Here is a 21,677-nt window from a genome sequence, read left to right on the forward strand (position 1 = left end):
CTTTCTTTTCCCGTGTTGGGGTATCCAGGACTTTCTGTTGTAGGAGAACTGGATTCTGATGATTCTATGTAGTTTTGGTTTTTGTTGGTAAAGTTCTTGTGCTTGCCTTTCACCATCTGGTTATCTCTGGTGTTAGTTGGTCTTGCTTTTTCTGACTTGAGCTTGTCCCTTCTGTGGGCCTGCAAGCCTGTGTCAGTGCTCCTTGGAGTCCAGCTATCTCCTGGCAGGACCAGTGCACAGAGGGCTGTGGGTTAGCCCCAGCTCCTGCATGCAGATGGCGATTGGAAGGACCCTGTCCCAGCTGCTCCTCTGCTCCTGTGTCTTGTATGCTCCTGGTTGGTCCTTCATTAGACAGTCGCTGGAGAGAGCAATGGAGATTTCACCTCTTAGCTGGAAGTCAGAGTACTCCCTGGAGACCAGCTCTCCCCTGGCAGGACTGGTGCACAGAGGGCTGTGGAACAGTCCCAGTTCCTGGGTGCAGATGGTGACTGGAAGGACCCTGTCCCAGCTGCTTCACTGTTTATATGCCCTGTGTGCTACTGGCTGGTCCTGCCTTAGACAGTCACTGGAGACAAAAACTTTGAGGGTTTATATTACTCCAGTCACAATTACAAAGTTTAGTAGAACAATTGACAGCAAAAGCTGACAAGAAGAAATGAAAGAGGATTTTTTTTTCACCTGTGGTGGAAGTGCAAATTATTTCAACCACTATGTAAATTAGAGTGGAAGTTTCTTAAGAAGCATGGAATTAACACACAATGTGACCCAGCTATACCATTCCAAGGCATGTGTCCAATCTGTATTATTCGAGAGCCAACTAATTTGCTTTTGACGTGTTGTCTTTCATTAGTTTATAATGCTCCCTTGCACATCTCTACATTAATACATATATAGAAGCACCAATTTAATTCAGTGAGCAATGAGATTATTTTCAAGGAGGCATAAAGTTTTGGAAAGGTGATGGGGATAGAGGGAAGATAATGGAGTATTTCAGAGGAGTAGGGGTTGAATATGATCAAAATCTATTGTATACATCACAAAATTTTCAAAGATCTAATAAAGTCATCATTAAAATTAAATGACAATAACAGTTATTTAGGATATAAAGAAAGAGACTTATTCATTGCTAGTTGGAATACAAAGTGGTTCAGCTACTACAGAAATCCATATGATAGTTCCTATTATGGTAGAAATAGACATGGCATTTTATCCATCTAATCCTGGGTAGGAATTCTTGACATATATACTCGATTTTTAATGTTTCATATTTTAATTTTCCTATTGTATAATATGAAGTTAAGATATATTATTAAATACATTCTTTAGTGATTTCATACATGAATGTGATGCATCTTGATTACTCTTACCGCTTCTTTCCCCCCCACCACTTTCTTTGCCAGACACAAGTTACACCATCATCCTGTACTCCCTACAAGACCTCTTTCTGTGAAGATGCCAATTTGTTTCATTTTGTAACCAATAGATTTTAAACAGTGTCATCTAAATGATCCTGGGTGAGAATTTTACTTAATAAAAAATTTCAAAGCTTTGAAGCTTTAAAGAAACAGAAACAACACAATCATCACCTATTACCTGGAAATAGCTCCAAAGAAGAAGAAAGCACTTTTTTTAGATATCTTAAGAGGTCAAAAGAATGATTCTACAGATGCTGATACATTTAGGAAGGCATCATAAGGGACCTGATGTATTTTTGGAAGGTACTTAAAGTTAGCATAATAGCCATGCATAATTACTTTTAGAAGCATAAAATCAGTTTTATGATTGCAGTTTCCAAGAGAAGCAATGGGATTTAATTAGGTAAGGTAAATAGTGGGGATTATTTTTTTCTCAAGTCTCTTTCTCTGTCTCTAATTCAGTCTTTTCTTTTGAGGATAAATCATCTTTTTTTTTTAAAAAAAATATCACTATGTTTAACAATTCTGACTAATATGTAATTAATTAGAAAACATTTTTATGAATTTTTCTTTCTAGGTATGAATAAATATTTCATACTTAATGCAATTGTAAAATAATGCACGTCTGAATCTGCTGTGGTCAGTTCCATACTGTATACATACCTACAAGCACTAGAAAACACAGATCCATATAAGAAATTTTGTTCGAACTGCCTCTCTGCCTTAGAGAATTGTACATATGTGTACATTCTTGTTTAGTTATGTGTGTCTCATCCATACAACATCATGTTTTGTTTGTTCATTTTTTGTTTGCATTTTTGTTTTGATGGAAGCTATATTACCTCATCATATTATGCAATGTCCTTTAATACAGTTCCACACAATTAACAAAATTTACATTAACAAAATTTACAAAATTTAGTTATGTTCTTCTAGCTGGACTGCCTTGTCTGGCTTCAGTGGGAGAGGATCAAGTGACAGTGACTTGATGTACCAGGGCAGGATGATATACAGGGTTGGCTTCCACCATCTTAGAGGAGAAGGGGAGGGATTATTAGAGGGAGAGATTGTGAAAGGATGTGCCTTGGAAGTGGGCAGTGGTCAGGATATAAACTGAATAAAAATATTTTGTTTATTTTACTTTTTAATAATAAAATTATTATTTTTGGATTTCACAATCTTGGAATTATTTATAAATATATTTAATTACAAAGGCTAATTACATAGAATATTGAGATGACCAAGAATTCAGGCCATATGTATTTACTCTTCACTGTAGGATAAATATGTCTTGCATAGAAAGAACATAGTTCACATACTGAAACAGAATCATTCACAAGAAGGCTTTTGAGAGTATAAAAAACTGAAGAGTGTGACACATGGTATGATGAACAGATGGTTTTCTAAATTCCAGATAGCTGCTCTTCTTCACATGTCCCATTGGCTAAAGCTTGTCCTGCCCTTGCTAACTCTAAATATAAGTGGTGATAGCACTAATCTCATATCATATGGGCATTCTTAGCCATCGGAACTGTTAGCTAGCTCTCTAAACAAGAATTTTAGTGATGAAAAAACAGTCTGGTTCACAAGAAACACTTTCTTTCAAGGAACTTATTTAGAGCCACTTTGACATCCTTATTTCTCAGGCTGTAGATCAAGGGGTTCAGCATAGGCACAACAATAGTATAAAACACAGAGGACACTTTCCCTTGGTCCATGGAGCTGACTGATGATGGCTGCAGGTACATAAATGCAAGAGAACCAAAGAAGACAGCAACAGCTGATATGTGTGAGCTACAGGTGCTGAAGGCTTTGGCCCTGCCTTCAGTGGATTTAATTCGGAGAATGCTGGCAATAATGAAGATGTAAGAGCTTAAAATCATCAGAGTTGGAATAAAGATGTTAAAAACACTGAAACATAAAACTACCACTTCATTAATAAAAGTATCAGAACAAGAGAGTTCCAATAGTGGATAAAGATCACAGAAGAAATGATTTATTACATCAGCCTCACAGAAATGCACTTTCAGCATGCAGATTGTGTGAGTTGTGGCACCAATCAAAGCTATAGTATATACACCAAATATCATCCAGGAACAGACTTGATATGACATTTTAGCACTGTAAAGCAAGGGATTACAGATGGCAACATAGCGGTCATATGCCATTACAGCTAACATGTGACACTCTGCAATTCCAAAAATAAGGAAAACATAGAGCTGAGTCATGCATTCAGGGTAGGAGATGATGTTCTTCACTGTCAAGAAGTTCACCAGCATTTTGGGAGTAATGACAGTAGAATGGCAGAGGTCAATGAAGGACAGACTGCTGAGAAAAAAGTACATGGGTGTGTGCAGTTGGGAACTGAATAGTATCAGGGTGATCATGCCCAGATTCCCCACCACTGTGACCACATAGATGCCTAGAAAGAGGAGGAAGAGGGGCAGCTGCAGCTCTGGTTTTTCTGTTAACCCAGCGAGGATGAACTCAGTCACTCCAGAAATGTTTCTTTTTAACATTTTCTTCTCTGAGTTCTATGTAGAAAGAGACAAAATTGAATTAACTAGTATTTTACCACATAATGAAATGTGAAACAGAATTTGGTAGGCATCTTCGATTTGTCTGACAGATAATCTTAAATTTTACACAACTCAGGTCTTAGAGTGATTAACACATGGCAATTATAGTTAAAGATGATTATGATTTATTAAAGATGAGTATGATTTTTTCTTAGTGATTTATATTTAATTGTTTGAGCACATTTTGTTTACTTCTTTTTTTAATTTTAATTTTATTAGGTTTATTTATTTATATATTTATTTTTTATTCAATATATTTTTATTTACATTTTAAATTATTTCCCCTTATATATTTATTTTTACACTCCAGATTTTATCCTGTTCTCAGGCTACCCTCCTACTGTTCCCCATCCCAAACTCTACCCCACCACCCTGTCTCCACGAGGTTTTCCCCATCACCCCCACCCAGCCACTCCTCTAAACTCCCTGTAGCATCCAGTCTCTTGAGGGTTAGGTGCATCTTCTTTGACTGAACCCAGACCCAGCAGTCTTTTACTGTACATGTGTTGCGGGCCTCATATCAGTTGGTGTATGTTGCCTGATTGGTGGTCCAATGTGTGACTATACCAGACTTCTCAACAGAGAGACTAAAAGTCAGAAGAGCCTAGTTAGAAACCATGCAGACTCTAAGAGAACACAAATTACAGTCCCAACTATTATACCCAGCAAAACTCTTAATCAACATAGTTGGAGAAACCAAAATACTTCAGGACAAAACCAAATTCAAACAGTATTTATCCACAAATGCAGCCCTACAGAGGATTCTAGAAGGAAAACCCCAACACAGGGAGGATACCTATACCAAAGCAAAGACAAGATATTAATCGTCTCACAACAGAATCAAAGGGAGACAACCGCATGCACATAAAGCCACCTACAAAAAGAAACCTATCAAGAACTAACACTCATTTGTCTTCAATATCTCTTAATATTAATGGAATTAACTCACCTATAAAAAGACATAAGTTAACAGACTGAACACAGAAACGGGTCAAGCATTTTGCTACATACAAGAAACACACTTCACCGACAAAGTCAGACACTATCTCAGAGTAAAAGGCTGGGAAAAGGTCTTCCAAGCAAATGGTCCCAAGTACAAGTTGGAGTTGCCATCTTAATATTCAATAAGATAGAGTTTCAACCAAAAATTATCAAGTATAATGAGGAAGGACACCTCATAGTCATCAAAGGGAAAATCCACAAGAGAAAGCCTCAATTCTGAAGATCTATACCGCAAATGCACAGGCACCCACATTCATAAGAGAAACTTTACTAAAGCTCAAAACACATGGAGTATGGTTTTTGTTATGAGAATTTTAGTACTCAATTTATGGGCAACCAATGAGATATCAGATATGTTCAGTGGAGTCTGCTAAGGACTCTTTGTGACTTATTTGTCCTCCCAATCACTCTGCAGAGAAAAACATTTTTTCTATGTTACAATAAGAGCAGCATCCACACTAAGATGAAAGGCTTCTGCACACATGTACAGTCCTTGCTATACTTATGGCAGGAACATAAATCTTTTCTTCATAACGAACAGTGTAAGCTGTGATTTAAATAACATTGTAGCCGAGTTAGGGCAATCAGGTGAGAACATGGAATCAAAAGGCATCTGAATCTGAAAGTAAAATGTAAATGTACTTTTATATGTATATTTATATATGTATATTATATATACATTATTTGTATATAAATGTATGTTTTAATTAATATATATGTAAAACTCAAAGAATCTTGAAGAAAGTAGCATTGCAATTTATTTAAAAGGCCATTATAGAAATGAGAACCAAGACAAACTGTTCTATAAGTTCAGTGCAATCCTTATTAAAACCCATGACATTTTCATTACCGATAATTTCATGTTGATCATAAAATATCTATATGGATATCCATATAAATGTTTGGGAATTATCCAAACAAACCTAAAAGAGAAGAATAAAATGGAAATTTTTAGTTTCACCATTTGAAAACTTATTTCAGCATCACAATATTCTCATACTACAAATGTGCCATGAAATGTAAGGAAATTGCCAATCTGTAAAATCATTACAGGAATAAATTATTGAATGTACGTGTTTCAAAACAGCTCAGTGTAGGCAGAATGTTTTTCCATTAAATGGAAAATTAGAAGTTATATGTTAAATAATTATATACAACTTTTCACATTATAAAAAATTAAGAAAATGTATGCTATCACCAAATATATTAGCTAAAACTAACAACACTTAAAACACAACAGTAGATTTTCATGCCAATGAAATTGGTATAGTTTCTTGTATAACATTTCACAATCAGAGGTTATGGCAAAAAAGAATTAATTGAGTATAATTCAAATGAAAAATAATTTGTACCACTAAGGACACCATAGATGAATGAAAATAACATATCTCAAGTAATTTATTTTAGGAAGATATATTAACATAATTAAAGTAGTTTTATATTCTAATGGCTAAGAAAACAAACAATTCAGTTACAAATGGCCAGATCATTGAACAATGATCTGTTGATTACCATGAAGAAAGAGCTACAGTGGGCAAGTGAGATCTCTGGAGACTGCCCACCATGCTATTCAGCTGAGATGGGTGAGCTCTGGTGCAGCACCACCCCAGAGACTTCATTCCAGTATTGCTTCCTACTTCTGAAATGCTTTCTCATGTTTGCCATTGCCACCCTCTTTATTTATTTGGTTTAGTGTGAGTGGACACCAAAGACTCTCACTGCTTATTACTTGGTATAATTACTTCCTGGGTGATGGGTCATTCTGTTGGACAAATTTCATGCAGATGAGCATACATATTAAAGTTCTAGAGATGATACTGCCTAGATTGAATTTCTGTCTTAATTAGTTTTAGGATGTTATCCTGATTTCAATAATTTTGGGAAGTTAGGGCAGTTGATAGAAAGTTTAAAATTAGGAAGTTAGGGCAGTTGATAGAAAGTTTAAAGTTAGAATCCAGAATAGACGTGCCCCTTCTTTATAGAATGACAAAAGCTGGTTGAGTTACAGAAATGAGAACAGTGAGCATTCATGCATTACAAGCATATCTGAAAATATGTGTACCATCATTAGTTATTAGAGACATTTCAATTATCACAGTGAAACAAAATTTCGCATTGATTGGCAGGATTATGATAAAATGGTGATTATCTGTAAGGGTGCAGGGAAATTTGCAATCTCATATTATTGGCGAGGTTTTAAAATAGTACAAAATTTTCAGAAAACAACTGGAGAACACTACACAATGTAAAACATTCAGGTTTTTGCAGGTCCAAGGAACTGCAATACTTGAGACACATCTACAAGAATAGAAAACACACTGACACAGAAAGTTATGCAAAAGAGTTTGGAGTAGCACGGCTTACAACATCCAGTGCTGGAAGGAAAGGCCTTACTGCTTATACTTGTCTTCTAGCTCTGCATCTGGCTCCTGTACCAAAAAGCATTTCCATTCTGGACCAATACTGTACTTTTTCTAGAAAAGTTTAAGAATGTCTAGAGATTGGTATTGTTAACTTAATGTCAAACTCAGAAGTGGTAGTACTAGTTTCAGTGAAATATGTTTTATTTATTTTAGCAAATCTCCTAGTTTTGTTTCTATTAAAGATAAGGATAGCTGCCTAAATGAGCTGAATAAGGAAAAACAACAATGGACATGTTAAAGAAGACAGAGCCTATGAGTCTTCAGTTCTACACAAAGGACCGTGAGGGGCAACCAAGAATGCTGAGAGTGGCAGGAATAGTTTCCCCACAGGGAAGAGCACACCAATTGACATAATGATGTATTTGTATTATAAAATGATATAATTAAAAGTTATATAATATACAATTATATATGTATAATGTAGAAAAGTATTACAAGTACAAAATATATAAGTATAAAATTCTAAACTTATAGATTGATATAATCTCTAAAAATAAAAGAAATATATGATGATGAGCTTCATGTTCATTTAGTTATGCTGTGTCTCCTGAATTCATGTGTTGAAAATTTATTCCAATATAGAACACACCCAACATAAAGGGGTCAGCCTTGAAAACATACAAGAATCATTATACAGCCTGGTCAGGTTTTGTTTAGGAATATTTCTTTACATACATACATACATACATATATATATACATACATATATATACATACATATATATATATATATGTACATAATATAACAATCAGTGAAAAAAGAAGACATGAATTTGAGATAGAGCAAGGAGGTGTGTATTGGAGGATTTGGGAGGAGGAAGAAAAGGAGAAAACAATATAATTAGAATATAATGTCAGAAAATAAAATAAACAAGAGAAATATAATGAATGTCTATGTTGATTTGGTTTTCTTTGTCTCAGAGAATTCATATGTTGAAAATTTATTCATTGATGAAAAGGATGATAGTAATAGGTTCATTGATTAGTGATATGTAGATATGTAAGTGAGTTCACTATCTGTTCTAGTTTGCTTCTCTGTTCCTGTGATAAAAACACTCTGATAATCCCTTTGGGACAAAAAGGCCTCTTTCAGCCTACATTTATTTTTTTTTGCAGGTCATAGTCCCCCATTGAGGTAAGTTAGGGCAAAAGTAGAAGAAAAAAAATGATGGAAAGCTATTGTTTATTGGCTGTGTACCAATAAATGTTTAGTTAGCTTTTTTAAAGAACCCATGGTGACTGCCTAGAAAAGGTCCTCTACAAGGTGGGTTGGGCCTTCACACATTTATCATCTAGAAAACAGTATTCATAGACATTGTCACATAGAATTTTTCCTAGGTTAACTTTCCAACTCAATTGAGTTTCTTTTTTCCCAGGTGACTCTAGATAATTTCAAGTTAATAATAAAAATAAACTAGAACCTCTACCCGATGTAACCGAACACGCAAATATATCGCCGTGAAATCATAATCTTGTCCCCAAAGTCTCAGTTAATGTACATTTTAAATTCTGCAAGTCTTTAAAAAGTGTAACACCTTAAAAGTCCAAAGTCACTTTAAAAGTTCAAAGTTTCTTTACTATAGGCTCCTGAAAAATTCAAAACTAGTGTTTTTTTTTTTTTTCTTTTAAAGGTGAAGAACTGGGACTTGCTTAGGAACAATTATACTTAAGCCCACACCCCATGAAGGCAAATCTTCTGGCTCAGTGTTCATCACCTGGGGTCCACTCATGCTTTCAGGGCATCGAAAGGTTCAGTCACCTCATCTCTGCAGCTGTGCTGGAGAACACACAGCTTTGAGGGAAATCATTGCAGGAACTCAAGAAGTAACTAAAGGAGACCTCTAAATGTATTTTTTTGAGAATCCCCACTCTTTGAACTCAGTTTATTTATTTATTTCAAAATTATTTATTTACTTTTTGAGATTATAATATAATTACAGTATATCCTCATTCCCTTTCCTCCCTTCAAGACTTTCAGTATAACCCTCTTTCAAATTCAAGGTCTATTTTTACATTAATTTTTCTCACATATACATATACCTACACATCCATATATATTAGCCTCCTTTTTATTAACCTTAGAGATGAATGTGTTATAACTAAAATATCAAAATCTGAGGGAATTTTTTCTAAAGTTTGAGTACATAATACCATGTGCTAAATTTAGATACTATACTGTATATAACATTTTATAGTTTAATTCTTCTTCCATTACTAAGAATGTATAACCACTGAACAGGTCCACCTTTTCTTTCTCAGCTTCTATTCTCTAGAAAGAATTATCATATTCTCTATTTATATGGATTTGACAATTATATTTACTTTATTACGAAAAACTATTTAGCAGTATTTTCTTTTTTGACTGGCTTGTTTCATACAATGTTGTGCCTTCCAGGGTTACCCAAAGTTTGTAAAACTATAAAATGTAGATTAAGTAGAATCCTTGTGAACCTGGTAAAGTTCAACTAGAACTTTGGTTTCAGTATTATGACTTGATAGGTTATAAAACTAATTTTGATGTTACTATACAAAACTGCATGTAAAAATGTCTTTCTTCTTCTTTTGTTCTTATTTGTACTCCTTTCATGTTGAGTGCTCCCTAGGTTATCTTGATATTGTTTGTTAAACCTGTATGCTTTATAAATATAAAAAGAAAACAATAATCCATAGTTATGTAAACTTAAGACAATTCAGCTATTGGGTAATCGTGACTAAGTATTTCCCAAGATTTTATATTTTAACTGTTATAAAATATATATTACAAATAATAATAATATAATTATAGAATTTGCAGAATATCATAATAAGTACTTCCCTGGTTATAATTATTCAAGCAATATTATTTGGCTATGAATGTGGCAGGATGAACATTTAATAACAATAAGCATATGCTGTAGGCTTAAAGCATAGAGAGATTCATGATAGAAAGTCCATACTTATTAAAATGCTGATATCTACAAGGAGAGAGAAAGGTCCTCTGTAGATGCATATTGTGACTGAGTAGGTTATTAGGAGCACACATGCTATGGTGTTTAATCTAGAAAGAGGTTACTATAAAGTTCTCAAGAGAAATATGGAAGTTTAAAAAATAAGCTATGTTTCCACAATATTAGTAATTTTGGGTTTGCTAAATAACAAAACATACTAAAAATTTTAAAGCTGCTTGTTGAGGAAAATAATAGATACCCCTATATTTTTATATTATAGTTTTATATTATAAGTATTATAGCTTATATCAGGGATTATACACTGAAATTATTTGTAAAACTTGATGAATTATTTGAGCGTAACTTACATCTAGTATTTCTATGACTTATGATGATAAAAGTTACTGTTTTTTTTTTTTTTTTTAGTTCACCTTGGAGGAAACAGCTATAGCCACAGAAATATATTGTGTAAGAACAAAATTCCATCCAAGCATGAAAAATGACTGAGAGAAAATTTGGTTCTCAAGCATTAGTGATATTTTCAGCTACCACTAAAAAATTCTATAATACCTAAAATGTAGAGGTCATGAATGTCATCTGACATTCTGAAGCTGAGAGATTTCAGGACAAATGGAAATTAGCTCCTCACCTTTGCTTTATGTGGAGACTTCCATCCCAGTAACACATGAGTTCTAGGATCAGGTGCTCCTTAAATGAAATACCGCTTCATGTCATTGGAGCAAGTAATCCAAAATACAATCTTCTGTCTCATTTTTATTCATGGGATTTGAACAGAAATCTTATGTTCTGAGTAGTTTACATTCCTATCATAAATGCAATGTCATGACTCCCCTCAAGTCTTCAAATGGCACTTACAAGACTGATATTATTTTTACAGAGATTTTGAAATATAAGAGGCATCCTAAATGCGTATAGAAAGAAACTTTCCAAGGATTTCTTTCCACTGGGAATGAGATGCTCACAGGGAAAAAGCAATTAAGATACCTAGTATTGTGCTTTGGTTGATATTTTCACTTTGTTTCCCTGGAGTATAATTCTTTGTGTTTGGTAATAGTATCCATTATTGCATTTGGGGCCAGAGACTGAAGTCTAGTGGCAAAATTTTAGGAGGACTCCATGACAACTTCCCATCTGAAAATAATCTCTAAAGTATATGAGGTCATTTTCACTGCCCTCCACCCCCACTTAAATAATGTTTTGTAATCATTATCAAAACTTGTCTCATATCTTCCTTTATTGATTTCCACAAAATACTAGTTTCATAGAAGGGGCTGGTGATGAACATGTTTACCTTACTAAATTCGACAGTAAGTAGAGATTACAGAAATATAGACAAAATAAACATTGTAATTGCTTTATATAATATCTTTATTGATGGAACAGTTTTCCATAAGAGTGCAGGGGAAATTCTGGGTCCACTATAGCAAAGAGAAGAAATAGACCAATAAATATATAGGGAATGGATGATGGTGAATCCTCTCATTTTTAATATGGAAGTTACATATCATCAATGAAAACTTCTAAATTAACCTATCTGATACTAATTCATAGTAGAAAGCATTATATTAATGTTTTCTCTTTTTAGCTTCCAATGAACACAAATTTGTGAACTAAATTTAGTTAATTATACGTGTATCTCTGTACAGAATTAGTATAAACACACGAATACTTGCTTAGCGTGTTCAGCGAATGGAATCAGTGACACCAAAGTAGCAATAACAAACCCAGGTTCCATGAGTGTAGCATGTTTTTAATTCTGTTATTCAAGAGGTATATCCAGAGATGAAAGAAGAAATGTGTAGTAGCATTTCTGAGAGGGAAATAAGATATTTAGAACATTTTTCAGTAGTAAGAAAGATTCATGAAAGTGAACATAGGCATGATAGAAGAGGATTTCCATTTCCCACATCAGAAATTAGTTAAAGAAAAATAAATAAATGCAGCACTTTACAGTAAAATATATATGAAAAAAGGATTAAAGATATGTGAGTCTACAGTGATTTAAGTACTTGATTAAACAAATAAATGGAGATAAGGCACAAATTTATAATACACAATTCTGAATTGAGATCTCTTTTCAGATAAATGGAGAACAATTTCTCCTTCCTTAAGAGTAGAAATCAGTCTGGCAGTTCCTCAGAAAACTGGACATGATACTTCCGGAGGATCCTGCTATACCTCTCCTGGGCATATACCCAGAGGATTCCCTGGCATGCAATCAGGACACATGTTCCACTATGTTCATAGCAGCCTTATTTATAAGAGCCAGAAGCTGGAAAGAACCCAGGTGTCCCTCAATGAAGGAATGGATACAGAAATTGTGGTGTATTTACACAATGGAATACTACTCAGTAATTAAAAACAATGAATTCATGAAATTCTTAGGCAAATGGTTGGAACTGGAAAATATCATCCTAAGTGAGGTAACCCAACCACAAAAGAATACACATGGAATGCAATCACTGATAAGTGGATATTAATTAGCCCAGAAGCTCTGAATTCTCAAGACACAATTAGCCTATCAAATGGTCCCCAAGAAGAGAGAAAGAGAGGGCCCTGGTTCTGAAAAGACTTGATCCAAAATTGTAGGGGAGTACCAGGACAGGGAAATGGGAGGGAGGTGATTGGGAAATAGGTGGAGGGAAGAGGGCTTATGAGATGGATAGGGAGAGGGGAACCAGGAAAGGGGAAAACATTCAGAATGTAAACAAAGAATATAGAAAATAAAAAAAATAGAAAAAATAAAAATAAATAAAAAAAAAGAGTGGGTTGCACTTGATGCCTTTTTTTCCCCTATATCTTTGTTTACATTCCAAATGATTTTCCCTTTCCTGGTTCGCTCCTCCCCATGAGTCCCTTAAGTCCTTTTCCCTCAGTCCATTCCCCAATCACCCCTTCCCACTTGTACCATGCTTTTACATGCTTTCACAGCGAAAGGATGGGCAGAGATGAAAGCCATGTAGGGTGATGGCAGCTTATTGAAGCTAGCTGGGAGGAAGAAAAGAGAAACTGAAAGGGAGTCTGGAGCTCAGACAGCAGCTCATAGCTCACAGCTTTCCAGGGTTAGGGGATGGTTGCAATTAATTCTGAGCTCAGCCAGGAGGGGCTAAGAGCTTGACTGCAGTTCCCAGGATGCATGGCAGCCAATCCACTGGAGTGAGCAAGCCTGGAGCCTGTTCCTTTGCCTTTCAGATGCTGGTGCTTTATATGAACGTTTTATTTCATGGCTCCCATCTCCTGTTTGCAAGTGCATCAGAATAGCACTTGAAAGTCTCTAGCACTTCTCAGGTATCACATATAATTAAATGCAGATTAATCAATAATCCCAGATAAGTGGATATGGGTAAGAGGAGTTTGTTATTCACAGAATGGCTATCAGGCACTTTAGCAAACCTTGTTTTTTCATTAAAATTGGTTAGAACCAATAAGCCAAGTTTAATCATTTATTCTTAATAAGCCAATAAAAAAAACTAGGAAAATGTCAATAAGTGGAGCGCACTAAGCAGTATGAGCATGTTAAAAAGAGGAGTACTACTCAGCAATTAAAAACAATGAATTCATGAAATTTGTAGGCAAATGGTTGGAACTGCAAAATATCATCCTAAGTGAGGTGACCCAATCACAAAAGAATATACATGGAATGCAATCACTACTAAGTGGATATTAACTATCCCAGAAGCTATGAATACCCAAGACACAAGTAGCATATCAAATGACTACCATGAAGGAGTAAGGAGAGGGCCCTGATCCTGGAAAGGCCTGATCCAGCATTGTAGGGGAGTACCAGGACAGAGAAAAAAAGGAGGGAAGTGATTGGAGAATGGGTGTAGAGAAGGCTTATGGTACATATGGGGTCGGGGGAACTGGGAAGGGGGAAAGTGTTTGGAATGTTAACAAAGAATTTAGAAAAAAAAAAGAGGAATAAGGAGATACAGAGAGTCCATCTTTGGAGTCCTAACATGAAGATAAAGTAGGAGAGACGCCTAAGTCAGTGGTCCTACCAAGTGCTGTATTACATTTTACTACAAATTGAAATATTCAGTTCTGGAGGGATGTCCACTGGGATTCAGAAAACATGCAATTTGCAAGTCACAGTATGTTACACAATTTTTTTTTTTGTAGAGCAATACAAATTTTTAATACTATGTCTTGGCACAATTCACAAATTAATATATGTGCATACATTTTCTTTTTTTTTATTCGATATAATTTATTTACATTTCAAATGATTTCCCCTTTTCTAGCCCCCCACTCCCCGAAAGTCCCGTAAGCCCCCTTCTCTTCCCCTGTCCTCCCACCCACCCCTTCCCACTTCCCCGTTCTCGTTTTGTCGAATACTGCTTCACTGAGTCTTTCCAGAACCAGGGGCCACTCCTCCTTTCTTCTTGTATCTCATTTGATGTGTGGATTATGTTTTGGGTATTCCAGTTTTCTAGGTTAATATCCACTTATTAGTGAGTACATACCATGATTCACCTTTTGAGTCTGGGTTACCTCACTTAGTATGATGTTCTCTAGCTCCATCCATTTGCCTAAGAATTTCATGAATTCATTGTTTCTAATGGCTGAATAGTACTCCATTGTGTAGATATAGCACATTTTTTGCATCCACTCTTCTGTTGAGGGATACCTGGGTTCTTTCCAGCATCTGGCAATTATAAATAGGGCTGCTATGAACATAATAGAGCATGTATCCTTATTACATGGTGGGGAATACTCTGGGTATATGTCCAGGAGTGGTATAGCAGGATCTTCTGGAAGTGAGTTGCCCAGTTTTCGGAGGAACCGCCAGACTGATTTCCAGAGTGGTTGTACCAATTTGCAACCCCACCAGCAGTGGAGGAGTGTTCCTCTTTCTCCACACCCTCTCCAACACCTGCTGTCTCCTGAATTTTTAATCTTAGCCATTCTGACTGGTGTAAGATGAAATCTCAGGGTTGTTTTGATTTGCATTTCCCTAATGACTAATGAAGTTGAGCATTTTTTAAGATGCTTCTCCGCCATCCGAAGTTCTTCAGGTGAGAGAAACTTGAAGCAATCCCACTGAAATCAGGGACTAGACAAGGCTGCCCCCTTTCTCCTTATCTTTTCAATATTGTACTTGAGGTACTAGCTCGGGCAATTCGACAACATAAGGAGGTCAAAGGGATACAAATTGGAAAGGAAGAAGTCAAACTATCATTATTTGCAGACGACATGATATCTACCTAAGTGACCCAAAAAACTCCACTAGAGAGCTCCTACAGCTGATAAACAACTTCAGCAAAGTGGCAGGTTATAAAATCAACTCAAGCAAATCAGTGGCCTTCCTATACTCAAAGGATAAGCAGGCTGAGAAAGAAATTAGGGAAATGACCCCCTTCACAATAGCCACAAACAGTATAAAGTATCTTGGGGTGACTCTTACCAAACATGTGAAAGATCTTTATGACAAGAACTTCAAGACTCTGAAGAAGGAAATGGAAGAAGACCTCAAAAAATGGGAAAACCTCCCATGCTCATGGATCGGTAGAATCAATATAGTTAAAATGGCCATTTTGCCAAAAGCAATATACAGATTCAATGCAATACCCATCAAAATCCCAACTCAATTCTTCACAGAGTTAGAAAGAGCAATTATCAAATTCATCTGGAACAACAAAAAACCCAGGATAGCTAAAACTATTCTCAGCAACAAAAGAAAATCTGGGGGAATCAGTATCCCTGACCTCAAGAAATACTACAGAGCAATAGTGTTAAAAACTGCATGGTATTGGTACAGTGACAGGCAGGAGGATCAATGGAACAGGATTGAAGATCCAGAAATGAACCCACACACCTATGGCCACTTGATCCTCGACAAAGAGGCTGAAAACATCCAATGGAAAAAAGATAGCTTTTTTTTTTATTCGATATAATTTATTTACATTTCAAATGATTTCCCCTTTTCTAACCCCCCCCCCACTCCCCGAAAGTCCCGTAAGCCCCCTTCTCTTCCCCTGTCCTCCCTCCCACCCCTTCCCAGTTCCCCGTTCTGGTTTTGCCAAATACTGTTTCACTGAGTCTTTCTAGAACCAGGGACCACTCCTGCTTTCTTCTTGTATCTCATTTGATGTGTGGATTATGTTTTGGGTATTCCAGTTTTCTAGGTTAATAACCACTTATTAGTGAGTGCATACCATGATTCACGTTTTGAGTCTGGGTTACCTCACTTAGTATGATGTTCTCTAGCTCCATCCATTTGCCTAAGAATTTCATGAATTCATTGTTTCTAATGGCTGAATAGTACTCCATTGTGTAGATATGCCACATTTTTTGTATCCACTCTTCTGTTGAGGGATACCTGGGTTCTTTCCAGCATCTGGCAATTATAAATAGGGCTGCTATGAACATAGTAGAGCATGTATCCTTATTACATGGTGGGGAATCCTCTGGGTATATGCCCAGGAGTGGTATAGCAGGATCTTCTGGAAGTGAGGTGCCCAGTTTTCGGAGGAACCGCCAGACTGCTTTCCAGAGTGGTTGTACCAATTTGCAACCCCACCAGCAGTGGAGGAGTGTTCCTCTTTCTCCGCACCCTCTCCAACACCTGCTGTCTCCTGAATTTTTAATCTTAGCCATTCTGACTGGTGTAAGATGAAATCTTAGGGTTGTTTTGATTTGCATTTCCCTAATGACTAATGAAGTTGAGCATTTTTTAAGATGCTTCTCCGCCATCCGAAGTTCTTCAGGTGAGAATTCTTTGTTTAATTCTGTACCCCATTTTTTAATAGGGTTGTTTGGTTTTCTGGAGTCTAACTTCTTGAGTTCTTTATATATATTGGATATTAGCCCTCTATCTGATGTAGGATTGGTGAAGATCTTTTCCCAATGTGTTGGTTGCCGATTTGTCCTCTTGATGGTGTCCTTTGCCTTACAGAAACTTTGTAATTTTATGAGGTCCCATTTGTCAATTCTTGCTCTTAGAGCATATGCTATTGGTGTTCTGTTCAGAAACTTTCTCCCTGTACCGATGTCCTCAAGGGTCTTCCCCAGTTTCTTTTCTATTAGCTTCAGAGTGTCTGGCTTTATGTGGAGGTCCTTGATCCATTTGGATTTGAGCTTACTACAAGGAGACAAGGATGGATCAATTCGCATTCTTCTGCATGCTGACCTCCAGTTGAACCAGCACCATTTGTTGAAAAGGCTATCTTTTTTCCATTGGATGTTTTCAGCCTCTTTGTCGAGGCTGAAAAAGATAGCCTTTTCAACAAATGGTGCTGGTTCAACTGGAGGTCAGCATGCAGAAGAATGCGAATTGATCCATCCTTGTCTCCTTGTAGTAAGCTCAAATCCAAATGGATCAAGGACCTCCACATAAAGCCAGACACTCTGAAGCTAATAGAAAAGAAACTGGGGAAGACCCTTGAGGACATCGGTACAGGGAGAAAGTTTCAGAACAGAACACCAATAGCGTATGCTCTAAGAGCAAGAATTGACAAATGGGACCTCATAAGGTTACAGAGTTTCTGTAAGGCAAAGGACACCATTAAGAGGACAGATCAGCAACCAACACATTGGGAAAAGATCTTCACCAATCCTACATCAGATAGAGGGCTAATATCCAATATATATAAAGAACTCAAGAAGTTAGACTCCAGAAAACCAAACAACCCTATTAAAAAATGGGGTACAGAGTTACACAAATTTATAATATTTCCCGGAACTCACTCTGTAGACCAGGCTGGCCTTGAACTCAGAAATCTGCCTGCCTCTGCCTCCTATGTGCTGGAATTAAAGGCATGTGCCACCGCTGCCTGGCCCCTTCATGATTTTTTAGTATCTCTTATTTATAGTAGAGATTTTTTTTTTAAATTTTTGAGCCTATTTTAGAGATAAGCTAATATTTAATTATTTTATTGTCTGTCAGTCCTTAAAATTATCATGTAGCTTGTGTCAGATTGACATAAATTCCACATGTATTTTTTTAACATTTATATATTCAATGAATAAAAATATACTTGCTAATAAAATGCACAGTTTTCCCCTATCTAGTACTGTTGTGCCAGGAAATGTTCAGGAACCCCTAAAAGACCACCAAGGAGCGGAATTGAATTAGGGTCTCTTTATTCAAGCTCAAGCTTGGTCCAAACCACCATCTCTGATGCAGGAGAATGGAAAGGAGCCCTGAGCCCTGTTTCAGGCAAGCATTTATAGAGGAAAGAAGGGAGTATCTAGCCTGGTATGTATCTTATTGGAGTGGGGGCTTTATGGCCTTTAACATGATTCATTGGTGCTGGGAACCAAATCATGATCTTAACTTCTGCTTTTCTCCTCATTGATGGTTTTTAGGAAGTGAAGCATCATGGGCAGGCTTGTGACCTGGATGTGCAGATTTGATGGGGAATAACCTGGGAACTGGTACTAAATGCAGGTCTTTTAGAGAGTTGCCTAAAAACTGGTGCTAAGTACTGGCCTGATAGTTAACTTGAGTTCAACCTTAGGTCGGATTCTCTAAGAACCAAGAAGATTTGGTCTCTCAGTACCCATGAATATAAAAAAATGTTGGATGCTATTTTGTTCCTATAGCAGGAAAATACAATTTTCATATACCTAAACCTTGCAAAGCAGATTCAAACAATAAAGATCAATATTCATATTTACATATGTCCTATATTAACATACATATACATATAATATAATATATATGTGCATACAAGGGTGGATTAACATATGTGGACATTTGTATTATAAGAAAATTAGTTGTGAAGATAAAACATTTTTAGCACAGGAAAAAGTCCGTGACCTCCAAAGATGTGGTTTCACATGATGAGATAATCTGATATTGTATTGGCATTGCCAGGGTCTAGGTTTTAAGCTAATAACAAAGTCTACAATGTTTTACACATGTGATCAGACAGATGATGTTTTAAACATGGGATAAGCAGGTCCAAATAATCATGGTGGGTAAATCCATCCCTGTGACTCTGTGCACAGTATAATATGCGGGGCAGGTGAAAAATGTTAGGTAGAGATGTCTGTTTGTTTCTTTCTGTTTTCAATTTTTATTAATTATTTGATTAATTAATATTTTATTAATTATTTCTTACAGTGTATTCTGATCACCTTCATCCTCTTACCCCTTCTTCTCCAAGATTTTCCTTCCCCATTTCATATTTATCCAAGTTTGTGTTTTCATTAAAAAAACAAAACAAAACACAACACAGTCTCATTTGTACCTCCTATATAGTTTTGGGAGTGCAGCCATCCACTGAAGGGTGTTGGAGATACCAGGATCACAGCCTTAAATAAAGGTAACTCACCCTCTCCCAAAAGCCATCAGTTACCAATACTTCCTCAGGTTGTGCCAGGACATTTGAACATCCCTCCTCTTCATGCTGTGATTTTTCCGGGCTTGAGATTGTGCAGGTCTTGTGCATGATATCCCAAGTCTGTGAGTTTATATGTCCAACTGCTCTATTGTTTCTGGCAAACATTGTAGTCATTCACCACTGAGACCTCTTACAGTCTTCCTGCCTGCTATTCTACAAAGATTCCCTGGACAAGGGAATGATAAGAAGAAGAAAAATTTAAGGTAATAAAGACAGAACCTTGTGACTTAAAGGAAGAAAGCAGAATAACGGAATAGAACAGCTTAAATGGGTTGGGAGATAGGAAGGTATGATAAACAAGGGAATATGAGGAGACTATTCATATCAAAGACTTTCTGAAAAACTTATTTTTCAAAACTAATGATGCAAAATTTCCTAAAATATAAATGTATGCACATTTTTCTTAACACAACTATATTCCAAGTTTTAAAGCCTAGAAAATCAGAAATTATAATAACCCATCATCTGAAGTACGACAAAAATTTAAAGGAAATAACATGGCCTGTGAAAATATTTAAAGCTAAACTAGAAGGAAACGAAATTTTGAGATAGAAAAAATATTTTCATGAGAAACTTTTTTCATAAAATTTTGTTAGTGCCACCTTGACATCCTTATTCCTCAGGCTGTAGATCAAGGGATTCAGCATGGGCACAACAATTGTATAAAACACAGAGGACACTTTCCCTTGGTCCATGGAGCTGACTGATGATGGCTGCAGGTACATAAATGCTGCAGATCCAAAGAAGATAGCAACAGCTGATATGTGTGAGCTGCAGGTGCTGAAGGCTTTGGACCTGCCTTCAGTGGATTTAATCCGGAGGATGCTGGCAATGATGCAAATGTAAGAGCTCAAGATACTCAGTGTTGGGAAAAGGATATTGAAAGCACTAAAACATAGAACAACTACTTCATTGATAAAAGTAGGGGAGCAAGAAAGTTCCAATAATGGGAAAAGATCACAGAAGTAATGATTTATTACATCAACCTTACAGAAATGGACTCTTAGCATGCAGACTGTGTGAGCTGTGGCACCAATAAAACCCATACTATATACCCCAAATATCATCCAGGAACAGACTTTATAGGACATCATAGCATTATATAGTAAGGGGTTAGAGATGGCAACATAGCGGTCATATGCCATCGCTGCCAGCATGTGACACTCTGATATAACAAAAACCAGAAAAAAGTAGAGTTGAGTCATACATTCAGGGTAGGAGATGATGTTTTTCACGGTCACAAAGTTCACCAGCATTTTGGGGGTAATGACAGTGGAATGACAGAGGTCGATGAAGGAGAGACTGCTGAGGAAGAAATACATGGGTGTGTGCAGGTGGGAGCTTAGCAGGATCAGAGTGATCATGCCCAGGTTCCCCACCATTGTTACTGCATAGATCCCGAGGAAGAGGAAGAACAGAGGCAGCTGCAGTTGTGGTGTGCTTGTTAATACAGCAAGGATAAACTCTGTCACCATGGAATCATTTCCTTCTATCATTTCCTATGGGAATTCCCTGTAGAAAAAGAAGAAAAAATTAAGGCAGGTGTCTAGTCCTATCACCTACTGCAGTGTAAGACCAAGTTCAAGCAGTTTCACTCAAGTATATTTAATTCAATAACTACTCTATATATCTTATAAGTCAAGTCAGGAGAGGTAAAAATATAATACATGTAAGTAGACAAATAGATAAATATAAGACATATTTATTCTTATTCATGATCCACACTATGAGAATACTTTAGTATCCATTTCATGAACAAATAAAGAGATATCTGATGGTTTTAATAAAAATTTCCAAGGACCTTTTAAGCCTAATTTGTAATTATCTCAGTCTGTGTATACAGAAACTTCTTTCCTATGTCACAATCATAGTAACACACACACACATGCGCACGCACACAAATGCACACATAACACAAATACACATATAACCAACTGTGTCAATGGCTGAAAGACTTTTC

The 21,677-nt window shown here is 36.3% G+C and overlaps 2 protein-coding genes across 2 annotated transcripts; both read right to left on the reverse strand.

Moving 5' to 3' along the window:
- Nucleotides 1–2,998: 2,998 nt before the first annotated feature.
- On the reverse strand, nt 2,999–12,102 carry LOC127689955 (olfactory receptor 150-like). Its single transcript, XM_052189527.1, has 2 exons — nt 12,092–12,102; nt 2,999–3,923 (listed from the first exon to the last, which is right to left on the reverse strand). Exons 1-2 carry the CDS (start codon nt 12,100–12,102, stop codon nt 2,999–3,001), a joined length of 936 nt encoding a protein of 311 aa, XP_052045487.1.
- Nucleotides 12,103–20,280: 8,178 nt separating this feature from the next.
- LOC127689956 (olfactory receptor 150-like) lies at nt 20,281–21,213 on the reverse strand. The gene has a single exon (XM_052189528.1). It carries the CDS (start codon nt 21,211–21,213, stop codon nt 20,281–20,283), a length of 933 nt encoding a protein of 310 aa, XP_052045488.1.
- Between the last annotated feature and the right edge of the window lie 464 nt (nt 21,214–21,677).

Source organism: Apodemus sylvaticus, chromosome 7 (genome assembly GCF_947179515.1).
Source record: "Apodemus sylvaticus chromosome 7, mApoSyl1.1, whole genome shotgun sequence".
NCBI lineage: Eukaryota > Metazoa > Chordata > Mammalia > Rodentia > Muridae > Apodemus > Apodemus sylvaticus.

Excerpts from the sequence above, each read along its gene's own strand:
- LOC127689956 (XM_052189528.1), bottom strand. The coding sequence starts at position 21,213 with ATGATAGAAGGAAATGATTCCATGGTGACAGAGTTTATCCTTGCTGTA.